Here is a 19,411-nt window from a genome sequence, read left to right as displayed (position 1 = left end):
TTTTAGTGTCATTATATAGAATAATATGCTTTATGTACAACACTTACCTGTTATAAACCAGGCAAAGCTGAATGTTCCTATCAAACCTTCTAGAATCATGCTGCATGTCTCAAATATAGACCTGACAAACAACAGAGCAACAGCTACTAAATGTGTGGCTCCTGTCACCAACAGAAAGGTGGGGATGTAGGGCTGGATGGGGCATTTGTCTTTGTATATGACACCTGGAAAAAAAAATAACTGGTAAGATGACTTACATTATTTGAAAGCACTGACTTTTCTTTCAGTATCTCTGGTGAATCTCTGTTATGGTATTTATTTATATATCAATTCTTAAAATACTCAAATAATTTACATAAATTAGAAGCCATACTTAATGGTTTTTCTCGATTTTCTAGATTTTATAGATATACAGTAGTTTAAAGCAAAACTGTAACCCACAAATTATGCTTATCAAAAACCCTCACTTCATTCTTGGTTTACCCTGTCTTCTTGAAAAGGTTTGCACTATATCTATTATAATTCACTTGTTATTATGTACTTGCTAATGTCCACATCCCTGCAGTTACAGCAAGATATGCCTAAAGTGACTCTGTTAAAATTAAATAATAAAAACAATTCAATGTGTTGCTCCATGTAAAGAACGCAGTTGCTACATACCTGCCCTTTCCACTGCCTTTACTGGCAAACTGTTTTCTGAAGATCCAAGCTTTGCTGTACAATGTTCAGAATTTAACACTTCCACAAGTATTGGATGCTGACATCCTTCATTGCACCCTGTGGTTTCCTCCAGTGGCCCCTGCCTAACAGAACACAGGGGCCGGTGAATGGAACCACAGAGAGCTGTAGGGGACCAGCATCCAACACATCTGACAGTGTGCTGGACGGTCAGCAAGATTAGACGCAGGGCCGATCCGCCCTATAGGCTCACTATGCAAGCCGCTTAGGGCCCCGCAAAGCTGCGGAGGGCCCCCCCAAATTACTAGAGGCCACGCCTAGTGAGAAGCCATTTTCGGCCCCTCACCCTGCTTCTCAACTCACTGGCTGCATGGGAGAAGAGGTAAGTCAGCACCCGCCGCTTCTCACTTTAATGTAAGATATCATTTCTGACAGCAGAACACCCCCTCCCCACGCTTCTCAAATGTAATCTTCAATGTGACATGTCACTGTCGGCAGCGCCCCCCCCCCCCCCCCGTTTCTCAACTTTAATGTGACATGTAATTTTGCTTAGGGCCCCAGGGAGGTCAGGATCGGCACTTGTTAGACCTGTAACAATGCAGAGGTTTGTGGGTGTGCGGTTTTCCTTACAGGAAGCTGCTCTTTCCATTTTTTTTCCCCCTAAATAGTGGGATAGTTGTTTATAAGAGGACTATACAATGCCAGGGAGCTATAGTGAGTTACCTCAGATACATTCAGAGTCCATTTGACAAGTCCTCCTGTCCTTCCAAGCATGTAATCTTCCAACTCACTTGGCATACCCCCAGGGCTTACATAATTGCTTTTTGCAATATTTGTTAATTTTATTTGATTTTATGAAACCTAAATCTTCCTAAAGATTTTGTTTCCTTAGGACATGTACTGTTAAAGTATTTTCTTAACAATTTTCACATAGGTTCCTCCTATACACATGAAAATGGGTAGAACAGTTATGTGGTCTGGGCACCTCAAAACAAGGTCAAAAACACCATGGATGCCTTATTCTGTTAAAATTTGGCAGTCTGACACACGCTTTAGAAGGCAATCTAATGTCTGTAGGGTCAGCAGAGAATTGGCAAAAAAAAAAGTCACTTTAAGAGTGACCAGGCGCCGGACACACGGCGGTCTATGGGAAGCTTCTTAGCTTGCAATCAGCTGATTGCAAGCTGGTAAGCTGATTTGCCCACATTTAGGGCGTGTTCAGGGCGCAAGCTCTGTGCCCGCAAACACTCCCACACCCCACTCATTTGTCTCTGGCTCCTGACCTTTTTTTTAATTGGCCCGGACTGGAGGACAACTAGGCGGTGCTTTTTCGGCACCATTGCGTCACTTCCAGTTTCCCCTTCCAGTGTTGTGGAGTCAGAGTGGAGTGTGGAGACACCAGGACCCTGTGTCAGGCGGGGAGCAGATCACTAATGCAGTGCATGGGCTCGGAGCTGACAGTGCTGAGCCCAAGTGAAGTGAACGAGAGCCTGAAGGTAAGTGTGGGGATCAGAGGTTATTTCTCTCTATCCAGCTGAGAGAATTCATTTCTCCTGAAGGCTCCAGATTTTACAAAAGATTTTGTAGTGCAGACAGATGCTTCAAGTGAAGGGTTGGGAGCGGTCCTGTCTCAGGAAATCAATGGAGAGGAGCACCCCGTGGTTTTTCTTAGTAGGAAGCTGACGGCAGCTGAGAGAAACTACGCGGTGGTGGATCGGGAGTGTCTGGCCATCAAGTGGGCTTTGGACTCCCTACGCGTATCTAGTGAAAATAGCGCCTATGGCAAGCACTGAAACTGCACCCCTGTCGAAACATTTGAAACCCATCTTTCAGATAACCTTAACAAAAAAAAAACAGCTAACAAAACTAGTGATATTTATCATCCCTTGTGATACCTTGGGTAGTGACATATCCTATTTATGGAGAAATCTGGGGTTTATTAGACCCCTGATCCCTCCTCTGCCCTTCAAGGCCAGGTAAATGCAGAACCAATACTGGAAGTGATGAAATCTTCATCACTTAAAGGAGTTGTAAAGAAAAAAATATATTTTGCTGAAATGACTGTTTACAGGATATAGAGACATAATAGATTCCTTTTAAAAATGATTAAAAATAGATAGAAATCAATCATATAATGTACCTGTAGTTTCAGTTTCGTTTATGCATCTAGTTTCATGCTTCTGTGAAGTACAGAGACACAGAGCCAATAGAGGGCAGTGATGGTTTGTAAAACGAAAGTGATTGGTTCTGAGGGGTTTAAGACACACAGTAATCACACCTCCTTGATTAGTGCCACAGAGAGAAAGCTCCCATGACTTTTTTCATCAGGAAACAGACTGTTCAGAACAGAGAATGATTACAGCAACATCATAGCAAAAACGAACAATGAGGACATGAAAACAGGACTGCAGAAAGGTAAAGGATGCTATTTAGCTAAAAAAAAAAAATTCCTTTAGTGACCCTTTAAGGCCACAGTTTTCACAGAGGAGAGGGAGAAACTGATGTTCCTCCTTCTTCTTTGTGCGCTGCCAATCCAACCAGATGGAATGGGAGGGCCTGGGAGAACAGGGGAGGGCTATGGCTAAACGCAGCCGGGATAGCGCTGCCATTGTCCATTAGCAAAGGTGCTGAAAAGGAGATCCTGCCTATGCTCGGTTGAAGGGAAGAAGAGACCCTCAGACCCTGGTAAGTGCCTTGCTGCCCAGCCACTCAACAGCGCCCCCTTCATATGACGTCCATGGCACTTGCCATGGCTGCCATACCCTAGATACGCCACTGGACCACGCTCCCCTTACCTGGATGAGACAGAACAAGCACACCAATTGCCTCCAACAGTCAGCACACAGGGAGTTAACACTTCCAGAGAACAGCCCATAAAACAGGAAGTGGTGCTAGAGGTGTGTGGAGGAGTATGGGATTTGCACCTGTGAAGATGAGCTGGGAGTCTGCAGGGAGCTGTTAAGAATACAGTGAGGACTTTTGAAATCCGGGGGGCGAAGACCCATCTACAAACAAACTGTATGTGTTTTTGTTTTGACTTATTTTTGTGCTGAAGATAAGCAGACTTTTATTTGATGCCGAAGCTAAGCAAACTTTTGTGTTATGCCGCATACACACCATCACTTTATGTGATGAAAAAAAACGACATTTTCTGTGAAGTAAAAAACGACGTTTTTGAAACTTCAATTTTCAAAGACGAAGTTGCCTACACACCATCGTTTTTCTCACAATGTTCTAGCAAAGCGAGGTTACGTTCACCACGTTTTTCCATTGAAGCTCGCTTCATAAGTAGCTTCTGGGCATGCGCGGATGAAAAAACGTCGTTTTAAACGACGTTTTTGCTACACACGGTCAATTTCTGTGAAGTAAAAGTTGACGTTTTGAAAAACGACACATAAAATTGAAGCATGCTTCAATTTTTTTTGGTCGTTTTTTAGAAGACATAAAACAATGTTTTCCCCCACACACGGTCAATTAAAGTGACGTTTTTAAAAACGTCATTTTTTTTCATCACAGAAAACGACCGTGTGTACGCGGCATTATAGTTTTCCCTGTGTGCTGAGCAAAGCCTTATTTATTTATTTTTTTCCTGTAAATAAAAGCCTTTTATTTCTGGCCAAACGGTTGATGTACTTAATCCCGCTGAGCTATAGCCCACAAACTTTACAATATATATATATATATATATAAATATATATATATATATATATATATTTATACACACACAATGCCTGGGATGCATATATATACTAAATACACTGACTGAAGCTACCTGAATCGCCTGCCTGCTCTATCCAACTGAAATGAATTGACACTCTGACTCTCTCTCTATCTCTCTCACAACGCCGCAACACACTACACAAGGCCAACGCACAGGCGGCCCTATATAGTGTGGGGCGTGTACTTAGTTCCAAAATTCGGCAAACACTCGAACAGCGGATGTTCGAGTCGTACTCGTGTTCGACTCGAACTCGAAGCTCGTCCCTAGTAACCAGTCTTGAAAATCTGACTGTAATAAACTGTGTCACTATTTTGCCTGAACTTGAGGAGGATATTTGTAGGCAGGTGGCCTGCTGTATTGCCCAGGTCAGGGAGAAGGCATTAATGTTTCTTGCCGCCTTCCCTGAATGTGTTTGTGGGCTTTTTTTGGGGTCCAGCCTCCCTACTGTGTATTATAAAAGGGAAAAGATACGGATCCTAGGGGGCTCAGGGCTTAAAAAAAGAACAGGCCTGCTGGCACCCGTGCTCAACCTTTGGAGCTCCAATTCATCGGGACACCCAAAAACATGGACATATCCATTCGAGTTTTGCCAAGTATGAACTTTTCTCATAGAGACTTCACCAGTGCAGCCACAATTAGTTGTAGTTAGGAGAAGAATGTTTATGGAGCCTGGCCTGAAGTTATTCAAGGGGTGCTTGTTGGGTCTTGGCATATTCCTGGGTCTGTAATAGCACTTTGGGGTATGTGTCAAACAAGGCTAAGAAGAGGAGGTAGATGTCATGAGTAATTGAAGGGAGGAACCACTACAGCAACCGGTCGTTCAGGTGGTACCTGGATAGGTGACATGCCCTCCAGTAGCAAAGGGGTCGGTGTTCTGATTCCCTCCCTAGCTATCCATCTCCTTCGGTCACAGACAGCAGACTAGCATCACGGAGGTATAAGACCCGATCATTGGGTATGGGAAGGAACAAGTTACCTAGGACATGCATAAAACCTGCGCTATGTGTCCTGTGGGGTTTCATTCCATTACTGTGTGAGGTAGTGGAGGTATGCTGGACTGGTGGAATAGGCAATGGCTTGGCATGTCCTTTCCGAATGAAACATATACATCAGTTACAAGTGTGTAGCAACATGGGACAAAACATCTTAAGGTGGAACTCCGTACATTAGTGCTGCACACAAGTGGCTCATCTCTGCCTTAATGTTTGATTCTTTACATGACAGCAGCCTCCACCTGGTCCCAGGCATTGGTGAGCACTCCTTCGGGCAAGGTATTATACCATGTGCATGGGGCACAGCTAGACCCTGCCCGCAGTTTGTATAGTCGACAGGGTACACCCACTACATGCACCCGAAGACCACCACTGAAGAGACCATGGCTGTCTTAGCTAGTTCCTTAACTTGTCCAGGCTTGCCCAGTGATAGTCCACGTGAAAAGCATCTACTTTATGATTGGCTCCTGCACAAGCTACCCACATCAGATTGGGAGAGATATTAATGAGGGGTGTATACAGTATAGCAACTGTTCCCGAAACGATGTTTGGGTCCTCCACGTGAGTGCTACAAGTCATCATGTCTGGACAGCAGCTGCCATGGAAGAATCCGGTCATGGACCACATATTTATAGCCCTATTTTAGAGGTACCTCTGAACTTCCCACTAGCAGTCGTGGTTGGAGTCAAAGGAAACTGCCCTAATGCCAGAGACAACTGATATGACATGGTAAGCTAAGATGATAGGGCCTTACAGTGCAGGATCCTAATTTGGCAAATCCATGGAAAATTGTAAAGGTGATAAATAGGGTACCCATATATGTGCGCAGCCTATTGCATTAGTGCTCAGACCATACGCTGCACACTGCTTCAAATTGGTCTGCATGGCTGTCATCCCAGAAAGAAGCCTCTTCTAAAGATGATGCACAAGAAAGCCTGCAAACAGTTTGAAGACAAGCAGACTAAGGACATGGATTACTGGAACCATGTCCTGTAGTCTGATGAGACCAAGATAAACTTATTTGGTTCAGATGGTGTCAAGCGTGTGTCGTGGCAACCAGGTGAGGAGTACAAAGTCAAGTCAAGTCAAGCATGGTAGTTAGAGTGTCATGGTCTGGGACTGCATGAGTGCTTCCGGCACTGGGGAGCTACAGTTCATTGAGGGAATGATTAATACCAACATGTACTGTGACATACTGAAGCAGAGCACGATCCCCTTCCTTTGCAAACACACCTCCAAGAAGATCACTGCCTTGCTAAAGAATCTGAGGGTAAAGGTGATGGACTGGCCAAGCATGTCTCCATACCGAAACCCTATTAACATCCTCCAGCTCTGTGATGTCATCATGTTGGGCATCCTCAAACAGAGGGTGGAGGAGCACAAGGTCTCTAACATCCACCAGCTCCATGAGGTCGTCATGGAGTGGCAACCTGGGAACCTCTGTTGAACTCCATGTCCAAGAGTGCTGGAAAATAATGGTGGACACAAAATATTGATACTTTAGGCCCAATTTGGACATTGTCACTTAGGGGTGTACTCACTTTTGTTGCCAGTGGTTTAGACATTAATGGCTGTGTGAGTTATTTTGAGGGGACAGCAACTTTACACTGTTACACAAGCTGTACACTCACTACTTTATATAAATATTTTCAAAAATGTGAGGGGTGTACTCACTTCTGTGAGATACTGTAGATTGATGATTAAAGATCGGGAGTCTTTTTGTATAGTGAATTCATATAGTGTGTGGTTGTGGGTGACCAGCCGTGGTTTACTTTACCTTTACATGTGAATATACAATATATTCATTGCCTTAATATATTGGGACCTTCTTGTGTCAGGATATTGGGGAGGGCTTTTGGATTTATAGATTTTTTGTTTTCGTTTAGTGAAGATGTTTTTCTGGGATTTATTGTAACGAGTATGTGCTGATTGTCATTCACTGTTCTTAGGTGGTTTTTAGTTTCATACCTATTTTTCTGGATCAATATGGAAACTGTTTATTTTATATTTTCCATTATATATGTTGTATTTGATCATTTATATGAAATGTTTTTATTTGCAAGAATTATGGTCGCGCTGGGTTCTTGAGTTGTATGGGTTGGGATCAGGGCTCAAGTCCTGCGGGAACGCGTGGGAACGGAGATCCTGCACTTTTTTCACAGCAGGAACGCAGTTCCCTTTGCAGGACTAGAGCAGCCAAGAGCAGCCAAGAGCATCCAATCCTTCACTAAGCGGCGATGCCCAGCTCGAGTCACTGTCAGGGGCAGGCGAACCTTAGTAATCCTTTATGTTACTGGCCGCTTCCTGTATATGGATTCGTCGGGTAGTGTGCGGGTATTCTGTCACTTCCTCGATGCCGCAATGTCTCCTGGGAGCTTTTGTCATTGTTCCCAGGAGACATTGCGGAGGTCTGCCACGAGTTATCGCGGGATTTAGAAAGAAGCAAGCTCTTTCTAAATCCCGCTACCCGATGAATCCATATACAGGAAACGGCTAGTAACATAAAGGATTACTAAGGTACAGTGGATCGAATAAAAAACAAACATGCGGTTTAGTAATTATGCATATGAGCGTATCATTTTATTTTTTTTGGTGGGGGAGTGGATCTTGGGTGGGAGTTCTCACACTTTTTTCCTCCAGGACTTGACCCCTGGTTAGGATCATTCGTTGTGAATTAATTTCCCGATGGATTGATCTAACCTGTTGGCTTGGAGCTATAAGCGAGTGTCCACACTTGGGGCAATCAGAGATGATTAATGCATCTACTGATCCCTCACGGGTGGTGTCTAAGTGCCGGCTGTTCACACTATTGTGATGTCAGACATTGCATGTGATTCGCACCTCACTGCTGTGCAGATTACATGCGATGTCTGTGCGATGCAAATTCAGCCATACAGATTGTATTGCTGAATTTGCATCGCATTCGGAACCAAAATCATGCAGGACCCTTTTTTTTGTCCCCACCTGAATTGGATGGCATGGGTTCACACCCAGAGCCCGCAAACCAGGAAGACAAAGTGAAGATGGAATCCCTGTCAGCGCTGACAGGTGCCTCTAGAGGAATCTTTGTTATAGTCAAGTCTGTCATAATGTGCTAGTATGCGGTGCTCCCTAGCAAATTGTGGCTTTTTGCACAGTTTACTACCACTTTAATCCTTATCATTGTTTTACATACAAATTAGTAATCAATGTAGTCCTGCAATTTGGCCACATATACACAACAAAAATACCTAGAGCAGTTCCAGATAAAAAAAAAAGATTTCCTTACCCATGACGATCATAGCTATGCTTAAACCAATCCAGATTATCAATGAAAATATTTGGAGACCTAGAAAAAAAATAGAGTTACATTTTCAGCCAGATGTAGTAGTAGATAAAGGTAAACAAATGGATCAAACACAAGAATAAAAGACCAAAATCAACCCTCAAGCATTATTTTTTCTGTGGATAGAGTAGGAAAGGGTTAAAAAATCTTTACAACGCTTTTCTTGTTGCAGGTTTTCTCACTTCATGAGACCTAGTCACACAGAGGGGTTGATTTACTAAAGTTAAATACTATGGGCCGGATTCTCGTAGAGCGGCACATCTTTCTGCCGGCGTAGCGCATCTCATATGCGCTACACCGACGTAACATAGAGAGGCAAGAGCAGTATTCACAAAGCACTCGCTCCCTACGTTGCGCCAGCGTAACGTAAATTACCCGTAAGCCCGCCTAATTCAAAATAGGTGGACGGTGGGCGTGATCCATTTAAATGAACCGCGACCCCATGCAAATGATGGTCCGAACAAACAGCGCATGCGCGCGCATGCTCAGAATCACGTCGAAGATACTCCCTAAGATAAGACGGCTCAAGGCCTACGACGTTAACGTAACCTACGCCCAGCCCCATTCACGTACTACTACGTAAACAACGTAAAATACAACGGCTGTTCAGTCGTCCATACCTTTGCATGGGATGTGCCTCCTATAGGTGGAATAACTTTACGCCGGACGTACGCCTTACGTAAACGGCGTATACTACTGCGACGGGCGCAAGTACGTTCGTGAATCGGCGTATCTCAGTCATTTGCATATTCGACGCGTAAATCAATGGAAGCGCCCCTTGCGGCCAGCGTAAATATGCACCCAGGCTCCGATGGCGTAGGAAACTTACGTCGGTCGGATGAAACCACATTTCAGGCGTATCTAGCATTAAGAATCAGGCGCATAGATACGACGGCGCATCTGTGCACTTACGCGGCGTATCTAAAGATTCGTCAGCGTAAGTGTTACCTGAATCCGGGCCTATAGGTTTTTCACTTTGCAAAGGACTCTGCACATTAAGAGGGAATTTGCCCCAGAGCTTAGTGAATGAGGTGTAGCTCTGCTCATGGGCGTAGGAACCGGGGGGGATGGGGGGGACGCATCCCCCCCAGGAAATAATGCGGGGGGGGACAGGTATTGTAAAATCCCCCCCAGGTAAAACGGCCGCGGCGCTGTCTCAGCCTGTTTTTTGCTTGTGCAGCGCGGCGGCCCAGCCCTCTACATTGCCGCCCCCTCCTACTATTCTCCTCACGAATGCTAATACCGCCCCGCCTCTCCAGCCCTCTGCTTTGCCGCTATACTCACGAATGCTGAGGATAGTAGGAGGGAGCGGCAATGTAGAGGGCTGGAGAGACGGAGTTCAATGTGGAGGGCGGGGGATAGTACGGAGCGGCCGATGACTAATGGATTACAAACTTGACTGGCAGAGGCGGAGCCTAAAGCTCCGCCCCCCCCTCCGTGCGGCTGTTGTTCACTGGTTCCTCTCCTGGGGGGGGCGGGCTGTCTGATGACAGCAGGAGGAGAGAGAGAAGCACGAGGGGAACCCCCTGCAAAGGACAGAAGGTACAATTGAATAAAATACTGTTATCATGATATACAGATCTTTATTTTGCAATAAAGTGATCCATGCTGCAAACTCAACATTCTCCCTTTAGCGACAGTTCAAGTTTTGCAAACTTTCACTGAAGGTGGAGACTGTTTAATGAGTTTGCAGCATGGATCACTTTATTGCAAAATCATGATCTGTATATCAACTTTTAATGAATGTGGTCTGTTTAACGAGTTTGTATTGATTTCAGCATGTGCAAAGTGTTCCATGCAATGCATGCTGAAATCAATGCAAACTCATTAAGGAGGTTGAGGCTGCACTCATTGCCACTGATTAGGCGGCACTCTAAGGGCCCTTTCACACGGAGCGGATCAGTAATGATCCGCTCCGTGTGTCCGTACAGCTCAGCGGGGATCCTTCGTAAAATCCCTGCTGAGCTGTCAGCTGGCAGGGCGGTCCCCGCACACTGTGCAGGGACCGCCCTGTGTTTCCTTCGCTCTCCCCTATGGGGGATCGGATGAACACGGACCGTATGTCCATGTTCATCCGATCCGCCAGACGGAAGAAAAATAGGATTTCTTCCGTCTGCAAATGCGGATCTTTGCGGAGGCGGACAAATTACGGGTGTCAGCGCATGTTCATCTGCTGACACCCGTAATCACATAGGGACCCATGTATGTCCCGTTTTCATCCGCAAACGGACGGATGAAAATGCGGACATACGGTCCGATAGTGTGAAAGGGCCCTAAGGCTACTTTCACACAGAGGCATCAGCGGTAAAGTGCCGCTATTTTTAGCGGCGATTTACTGTCGTTTTGCAGCGCTATTCGGCCGCTAGCAACTCCCAGTTTACTGGATAAGAATATACCTGGCGAGTAAAAATGCTGTCCCCCCCAGATTTGTAAGGGTTCCTACACCCATGGCTCTGCTCACTCAATTTTTTATTTTTTTTCCTTGCAGATCATTGGCTATCCTTTGCAAGGTGCAACTTGCATAACAAACAGCCAATTTGCCTTTAGTAAAGTGTCAACAGGACAGGAAGGGAGTAGAAAAGTCCACAGTGGGGAGATTAGACAAGAATAAAAACTTGAAGTGGGTTATAGCATGGCTCCACTCTACTCTGTTTCTAATGCTGGTTTTGTTTATTGGTCCACTGCAAGGTCTACAGTACTTCAACAACTTTTTTCCAAGTAATTTTACATACTGTATGGGCAAAGTGCAGCAACCAAACGGATTTCACTAGTCAAAATTCAGACCAAATAAAGAAGAAGTTATATTTGTTGCTATTTATCAGTGCACTTTGTATATGGCTTTAGGGCCCTTTCACACGGGGCAGATCAGTAATGATCCGCTCCGTGTGTCCGTACAGCTCAGTGGGGATCCCCGTAATATCTCCACTGAGCTGGCAGCTGACAGGGCGGTCCCCGCACACTGTGCAGGGACCCGCCCTGTCTTTCCTCCGCACTCCCCTATGGGGAATCAGGTGAACACGGACCCGTATGTCCGTGTTCATCCGATCCGGCAGACGGAAGAAAAATAGGGTTTTCTTCCGTCCGAAAATGCAAGATCTTTGCGGAGGCGGACAAATTACGGGTGGTCATCCGCTGACACCCGTAATCACATAGGGACCCATGTATGTCCCGTTTTCATCCGCAACGGACTGATGAAAATGCGGACATACGGTCCGTAGGTGTGAAAGGGCCCTTATGCCTTGCTAATAAAAAAAAAAAGAGAAAGGCTAATATGTAGTGTAGGGAGTCTCCAAACTTTCTAAACAAAGGACCAGTTGATTGTTCTTTTAGGCCCCTTTCACAAGGGTGGACCGTTCAGATCTGCCTGACAGTTTTTTCGGCGAACCTGAACGGGCGCTCCATACATCTCTATGGAGCGATGGATGTCAGCGGTGACATGTCCACTGACATCCGATCCGCCCCGATTCGCTAAATCCAGACGGATGGAAACCCAATTTTCCATCCCACTGGCGGAGCGTTTAGATGAAAACAAACTCTGCGGTCCGTTTTCATCCGATCCCCCCATAGAGGAAAGTGGGGATCCGACCGGTCCGTTTCTGCACAGTGTGCAGAGATGGATTTGTTATCCGCCGCCTCAGCGGGGATCAACGGAGCGATCCCCGCTGAGCAAGCAGATGTCTAAAAATAGATCCGCCCGTGTGAAAGGGCCCATAGACTGTGGCCAATGTGAGCAGACAATGCCTCATCATCAGGGAGAAAAAACAATGCCTCAGGCTTGGTGGTCAGTGGGAGTAAAAAAAATGCACAGCACATGTAGTCAGTAGAAGGAGGAATAGTGCTACATCATTGGTTTCAGTGTAAGGAATAGTGCCCCATCATTGGTGTCAATTGGAGGAATATGTCCCATCGTTGGGAAGCATAATGCCTCATCATTAGCATCAGATGGAGGAATAGTGCCCATCATTGGTGGCACTGGGAGAAATGATGCCCTATTGTCTGTGTCAGTGGAAGAAATAGTGCCCCACCATTGAATAGATGGAGGTAGGAGGAAATATGCCCCACTATTGGTGTCAGTGGAAAAAATTATGCCTCGTTGTTTGTGTTAGTAGGAGGAATAGTGTCTTGTATCAGTTGGACGAATGGGGCAGCAAAGACCAGATTAAGGCAGGCAAAGAGCCGCAGTTTGGAAACCACTGATAAATAAAGCACATTATATAATATAATTAATTTATAAACTTACCTATATTACAGGCTGAGCCATTTTTTAAATGTCTGTAAAGCAAGAGTCATCATGGTCAACATCATCACTCATATATATTTTCTCAGAAATTATGATAAATAAGGACATAAAATAGGCAGTAAAATGTATGAATTACAGTGTACAGTAGAATGCAACGGATGTATATTTAAAAATGTAAAAAATAACTACAGCGCTAAATTAAATAATCAAAAATATACCATTAATAAATCACCAAATAATAAAAGCTGCAAAAATATTTTGTAGTGGGTCAAACAAAGTAAAAATGTGTATAATATAGAAATATTGCGCTAATTATTAACTTAATTAATGATGCCAACCGTGCTAAACAGTGATTCAAACTTTAAATATAAAGAAACAATATAGGAACAAATCCACAAACTAGTGTCCAATTGTGTTTGAAATGTGCACCAGTGTTTCAAATAAAGACAACAACACCCAGTTCAGTGCAGTGATAGGAATATCCGATGTAATCACAGGCACACTCCTGCTTCACAGATGGGGGATCTCCTCCACACAGACACCGCTCATGAAAAAAGAGAGGAGAGGAGACAACTCATTGCACAGATGGTAAGGCACCAAGGAAACAAAAGATATTCCTCTAGAAATAGCACACTCACGCTACCGCCGTTCAAACAAAGCATAGATATCCAGTGCACCAATCCTCCATAGAGCCGCTCAGCTGATGTTGTATCTACTCATTCGGATCCACTGTCCGTCCCGCTCGTAGCTCCTCCCCCACGCGTTACGTCAATGGTCACTTGACTTAATCATGGGTCATGGGCACATTTCAAACACAATTGGACAGTAGTTTGTGGATTTGTTCCTATATTGTTTCTTTATATTTAAAGTTTGAATCACTGTTTAGCACGGTTGGCATCATTAATTAAGTTAATAATTAGCGCAATATTTCTAAACGGATGTATATTATCTATAAAAATACAGATTCACGTAGCTCGGCGTATAGTTTGGCCGGCGTAGCGCATCTCATATGCGCTACGCCAATGTAAAATAGGGCGCCCAGACCATTAATAAGAAAGATCTGGCGCCGTACATTGCGCTGGCGTAGGGTAAATAGGCAGGCGTAAGCCCGCCTAATTCAAATGTGGAAGGTAGTGGGCGTGTTGTATACAAAGTAGCCATGACCCCATGTACATTTTTTCACTAACGATCCGCGCATGCTTAGTCACGTCGCATATACTCCCTAAGATACGTCGGCTCAATGCTTTCGACGTGAACGTAACCTACGCACATCCCCATTCACGTACCACTTGCGTAAACGGCGCAAAATTTGACGGCTGTTCCCACGTCTATACTTTAACATTGGCTACGCCTCATATAGCAGGGGTAACGTTACGCCGGATGTAAGCCTTACGTAAACGGCGTAGCGGGCGCAAGTACGTTCGTGAATCGGTGTATCTAGGTCATTTACATATTCTACGCGTAAATCTACGGAAGCGCCCCCAGCGGCCAGCGTAAATATGCACCCTAGATACAACGGCGTACTAACACTTAAGTCGGTCAGAGGAAGCTAGAATTCAGGCGTATCTAGCTACCAGAATGGCACGCATAGATATGACGGCGCAACTTTCTACTTACGCGGCGTATCTATAGATACGCCGACGTAAGAGCTACATGAATCTAGCTCATTGTTTTTAGTGCAGTTCTGACTGAAAAGATATAATGCATGACAGAATAGCAAATTGCCTAAGCCCATGGAAAATGTAGACTTAGGGCCCTTTCACACGTGGCGGATCAGTAATGAACCTCCGTTTGCTCAGCAGGGATCGCTCCGTTGATCCCCGCTGAGCCGGCGGATGACAGGGCGGTCCCCGCACACTGTGCAGGGACCGCCCTGTCTTTTCTCCACTCTCCCCTATGGGGGGATCGGATGAACACGGACCGTGCGTCCGTGTTCATCCGATCTGATCCGCAGACGGAAGGAAAAATAGGGTTTTCCTCCGTCTGCAGAATCGGAGGAATGTGGAGGCGGGCAAGATCGGGTGTCAGCGGATGTTCATCCGCTGACACCCGCAATCTCATAGGGACCTTTTTCATCCGCACACGGATGGATGAAAAAGCAGACATATGGTCCGCAAGTGTGAAAGGGGCCTTAAAATGTATGAACTAGAAAAAAGTACAAATATGAGATTTGTTAAAGACAACAACTGTTATTTACAAAGTTCCAAAAGATAACACTCTACTGCAGGAAAGGGCAAAATTGTCCTTTGTAGTGGGGCTGTGACCATATTGCAAGTGTTGATAGCTTTTATTGTATAGGGGAGAGGAGAAACACTTTTACTTACCTGATCCTCAACTCTTCTGGCAGGTGGCGTTCCACCAAGATTTGGCAGTGAACTGTCCCTCGGCATCAACATGTCCAATGCAGGGCTAGCTACAGACCCTGCTTTGGTCTTGGTTATGTCAGAACTCTAGACTGCTGGAGCATTGGGGAGAAGAAGCTGCAGGAACCAGTTTAGCAGTGTCGGGTAAAGCCTAGTACATGCCACTAGTTGTTTTGTTTTTTTTTCGCTTGTTCGGTCTCCCCTGCTGTGCCCCTGGCTGGTGGTTTTCCAGCATGCTCCTCCGACAGAAGCAGGCCAAACGGGCAGACCGGCTGCCATGCACACAGGTTGAATGTTGGATGTTTTGCTGCAGGAGAGCTCCAGCCCTCCTCTGGTCCTCCTCCAGACCCCAACTTTCTGTCAAGCAATGCATCCAGCTTCTTCCCAGCAGCAGCATATGGAAAAAGGGTGCACTGTGATGTAATGGAGCGTGGGGGACGCAACGTCTGATGGTGGGGTGGCTATGTAAGGGTAGGGGATGCGCTGGACAATCTTACAGATACAACCGGCCCTTTTGAGAACAATCATAATGCTGATGCGGCCCGCGATGAAATTGAGTTTGACACCACAGCTCTAGATCTAAACAAGCAATTAACCCTTGCATGGCAGGCACAGCAAAAGTACATTTTTTACTTGCCTGGAGTTGGGCTTAAAGAAAAAAAAAAACCTGCTGATTTTATGTACAGTCGACATGTATTCTTTTCTACAGCAACTGCCGAAAGCACTCTAGATTTGGTCTACAGCAACATGGTTGCGTTTTAATTATGCATTTTAAAAAAAGTCATGTGATGGTACAGTGATTTCTATTGTGCGACTATTGGGAGTATTTCAGACTAATTTTTCAGAGGATCAGTCTCTAATGCCACGTACACACGATCGGAATTTCCAATGAAAAAGTCCGATCGACTTTTTTCATCGGAAATTCCGATCGTGTGTGGGCCCCATCGGACTTTTTTCCGTCGGTGTTTAGAAGTGTTTAGAAATAGAACAGTTGAAATGTGCAACTCTGACGCATGCTCAGAATCAAGTCGATGCATGCTCAGAAGCATTGAACTTAATTTTTCTTGGCTCGTCGTAGTGTTGTACGTCACTGTGTTTTGGACTGTCGGAATTTGGTCTGACAGTGTGTATGCAAGACAGCTTGATTGGAATTCCCTGACGAAAAATTCCATTGGATTTTAGGCCATCGGAAATTCCGATCATGTGTACAGGGCATTACTGTAACTGTTCAGCATTCACTGAAAATCCGAAATGATAAATATTGCAAAAAAAGTAACTTTAAACAACTAATCAGATTTAGTAATGGGGTAAATGCTATAAATACCCACAATGTCACTGATTTAAAGGATTGTGACACTTTCTGAATTTTCTGATTTTCTGAATAAATATCACTTATTAACTGTAAAAAACAATGGGGTAGATTCACAAAGACTTACGACGGGCGTATCAGTAGATACGCCGTCGTAAGTCCGAATCCCCGCCGTCGCAACTTTAAGCGTATGCTCAAACTGAGATACGCTTAAATGTTGCTAAGATATGACTGGTGTAAGTCTCCTGCGCCGTCGTATCTTAACTGCATATTTACGCTGGCCGCTAGGGGCGTGTACGCTGATTTACGCCTAGAATATGTAAATTAGCTAGATACGCCTATTCACGAACGTACGCCCGGCCGTCGCAGTAAAGATACGCCGTTTACGTAAGGGGTTTCCAGGCGTAAAGATAAACCACCAAAAACATGGCGCAGTCAATGTTAAGTATGAACGTCGGAACCGTGTCAAATTTTTCAAATTTTACGTTGTTTGCGTAACTCGTCCGTGAATGGGGCTGGCCGTAATTTACATTCACGTCGAAAGCATGACGATTTGCCAACGTCATTTGGAGCATGCGCACTGGGATACGTCCACGGATGGCACATGCACCGTTAGTTGAAAACGTCAAATACGTGGGGGTCACTAGTATTTTACATAGAACACGCCCCCAACCAGCCTATTTTGAATTAGGCGGGCTTACGCCGGCCCAGTTACACTGCGCCGCCGTAAGTTTCAGCGCAAGTTCTTTGTGAATACAAGACCTGCTGCTCAAACTTACGGTGGCGTAGTGTATCTGAGATACGCTACGCCGGCCAAAATCTATGTGAATCTACCCCAATGTTTTCCAAAGTAGGCAATCAATAGCATATCATTAATTTGGGAGGGGGGGGGGGCTACAAAATTCACCCCTGAGCTCTACCCTGGGGACAGCATTGTTATGTATATTATTAGAAGATAATGCTTTGGGTATTAAGGCAAACACAGAAATCTGTTTCTAATGTTATTATAGGCATAGTTCTCCAAATCAGCATAACTGAACCAGAAACAGGGTCCTAAATCCAGTTTACATATGGAATTAATCATGTGATCAGCCTGTTTCTGTAACCAAATTGTTTGACAGTGTCAGAATTTTTTTTTTTTGTTTCAGGCCCCAATACAGAAAAAAACTGAAAGCATAAAGTAGGTTATATAAATAAAATTAAGCAGTCACATAGAGTGTTTAAATAGTTACCGTTTAAGTTCTTCACCCTTTTCAGTGCCTAAGTTCACAATAAAACAAAAAAAATTATTGTTATTTGTATTTTAAATAAAAAAAAGTAAGTAAGTACATTGGTACTGACTTGTCTTATGGAGACTTCTCTGCTGTGTGACATACCCGTGTATTTTTCTGAACTAAAAGTAAAACCAGAACAGGATATTATGAAATACTTACAGTATATGTGGTCAGGGCAGTATTTGCATAGTTATTTGGGTGGAAAAAAGACACTAGTCCATCTACCATTAAAAAAACATACACACTCACAAATAAAAACAAAACTGTTCTAGTCCAGTGAATAACCTGAAATGGTACAAAGGTAAGCGTAAAACTTCCAGAGGTGAGAACCAACGTATAACCAAAAGAGAAATGGAAGAAAAGAGGGCGAACCAACCTGTGCATTATCCTTGGATATATTTTATTATTTAAGGAGAAAATTAAAAACTACTCACAAACATATGGAAGAAAAAAAACACAATGCAAATAGCATTCAGATGATGGCAATTGGTCTTAACGACAACAGACTCCAGATGGAAACGAGAAGATTTTGAGGGCCACTGCCATCTGACGCATTTCGAAAAGAAATACCTTCTTCCCCAGAGCAGAACGTATAACCCCCTGAGGAAGACCTACAAGTTGAAACACTTTGGGTTTCCTCATGTACCGTATTTATCGGCGTATATCGCGCACTATTTTCCCCTTAAAATAAGGGGAAAATTGTGGGTGCGCGATATACGCCGATAGCCGCTTCCCGCGCTCAGTTTGAAATCCTGCGCCGACATATTGTCACGGAAGCATGAATCAGACGTACAACAACAGATAAATGAAATAGGAAGGCTTTATTAAAAACCAAACAGCAAGGTTAAAGTCCAAACGGGTGATCAAACAGTAAGCAGAGTCTTCCACCGGAGCCAGGGATCAGGAGCCAGAAGCATAGTCCGAACAAAGCCGGGGATCAGGAGCCAGAAGGGTAGTCCGAACGAAGCCTGGGATCGGGAGCCAGAAGGATTGTCCGTGGAAGCCGGGTCGGTAACCAAAAGCAGCAGCACAATCTCAGGAGCATGTGTATTCAAGAGGACCAAGCAGGGAAATGAAGCAACAGACCTCCTATATATATGCAAGGCATCCAGCTCCTCCCAGTGGGAAGGAGGAGCCGCAGGGTGTGGTAAGTTATAAGAAGCCCAGGAACCAATATGGCCACCAGCACATGTCAGATGAAAGAAGCCTGCAGAGAGGTAAGACCATGACACATATACCAAGTGCAGTACACTCGGGTACATTCGGCTAGTCTTGGCTTCGCTGGTGCTCACGCATAAACGTCACAGAGCATGAGCGCGAGCGAAGCCGAGCCTTGCCGAATGTACCCGAGTGTACTGCACTCGGTATATGTCGGCGGAGGCGTTCGAACTGAGCGCGGGAAGCGGGGACTCGACTTGAGGCGCGCGCTGGAGAAGCCGGGAGGACACCATCGAGGCCGCAGACGGACGCCGGACCGGACGATGGACGATGGGAAGACACCAAAACTGT

The 19,411-nt window shown here is 44.9% G+C and overlaps 1 protein-coding gene across 1 annotated transcript in view; it reads right to left on the bottom strand.

Moving 5' to 3' along the window:
* LOC120916819 (transmembrane protein 272-like) overlaps window positions 1-18,544 on the bottom strand; it is a 33,668-nt gene extending 15,124 nt beyond the window's left edge. The window contains exons 1-6 of the mRNA XM_040327761.1: window positions 18,473-18,544; window positions 17,970-18,021; window positions 17,861-17,888; window positions 12,957-12,988; window positions 8,660-8,719; window positions 48-224 (exon numbers count right to left, since the gene is read on the bottom strand). Coding sequence (XP_040183695.1) covers window positions 48-224; window positions 8,660-8,719; window positions 12,957-12,988; window positions 17,861-17,888; window positions 17,970-18,021; window positions 18,473-18,544 — 421 coding nt within the window. The remainder of the gene's footprint in view (window positions 1-47; window positions 225-8,659; window positions 8,720-12,956; window positions 12,989-17,860; window positions 17,889-17,969; window positions 18,022-18,472) is intronic.
* Window positions 18,545-19,411: the final 867 nt, after the last annotated feature.

The sequence above is a fragment of the Rana temporaria genome, chromosome 11 (genome assembly GCF_905171775.1).
Source record: "Rana temporaria chromosome 11, aRanTem1.1, whole genome shotgun sequence".
Classification (NCBI taxonomy): Eukaryota; Metazoa; Chordata; class Amphibia; order Anura; family Ranidae; genus Rana; species Rana temporaria.
This window is presented reverse-complemented; position numbering and strand designations above follow the sequence as displayed.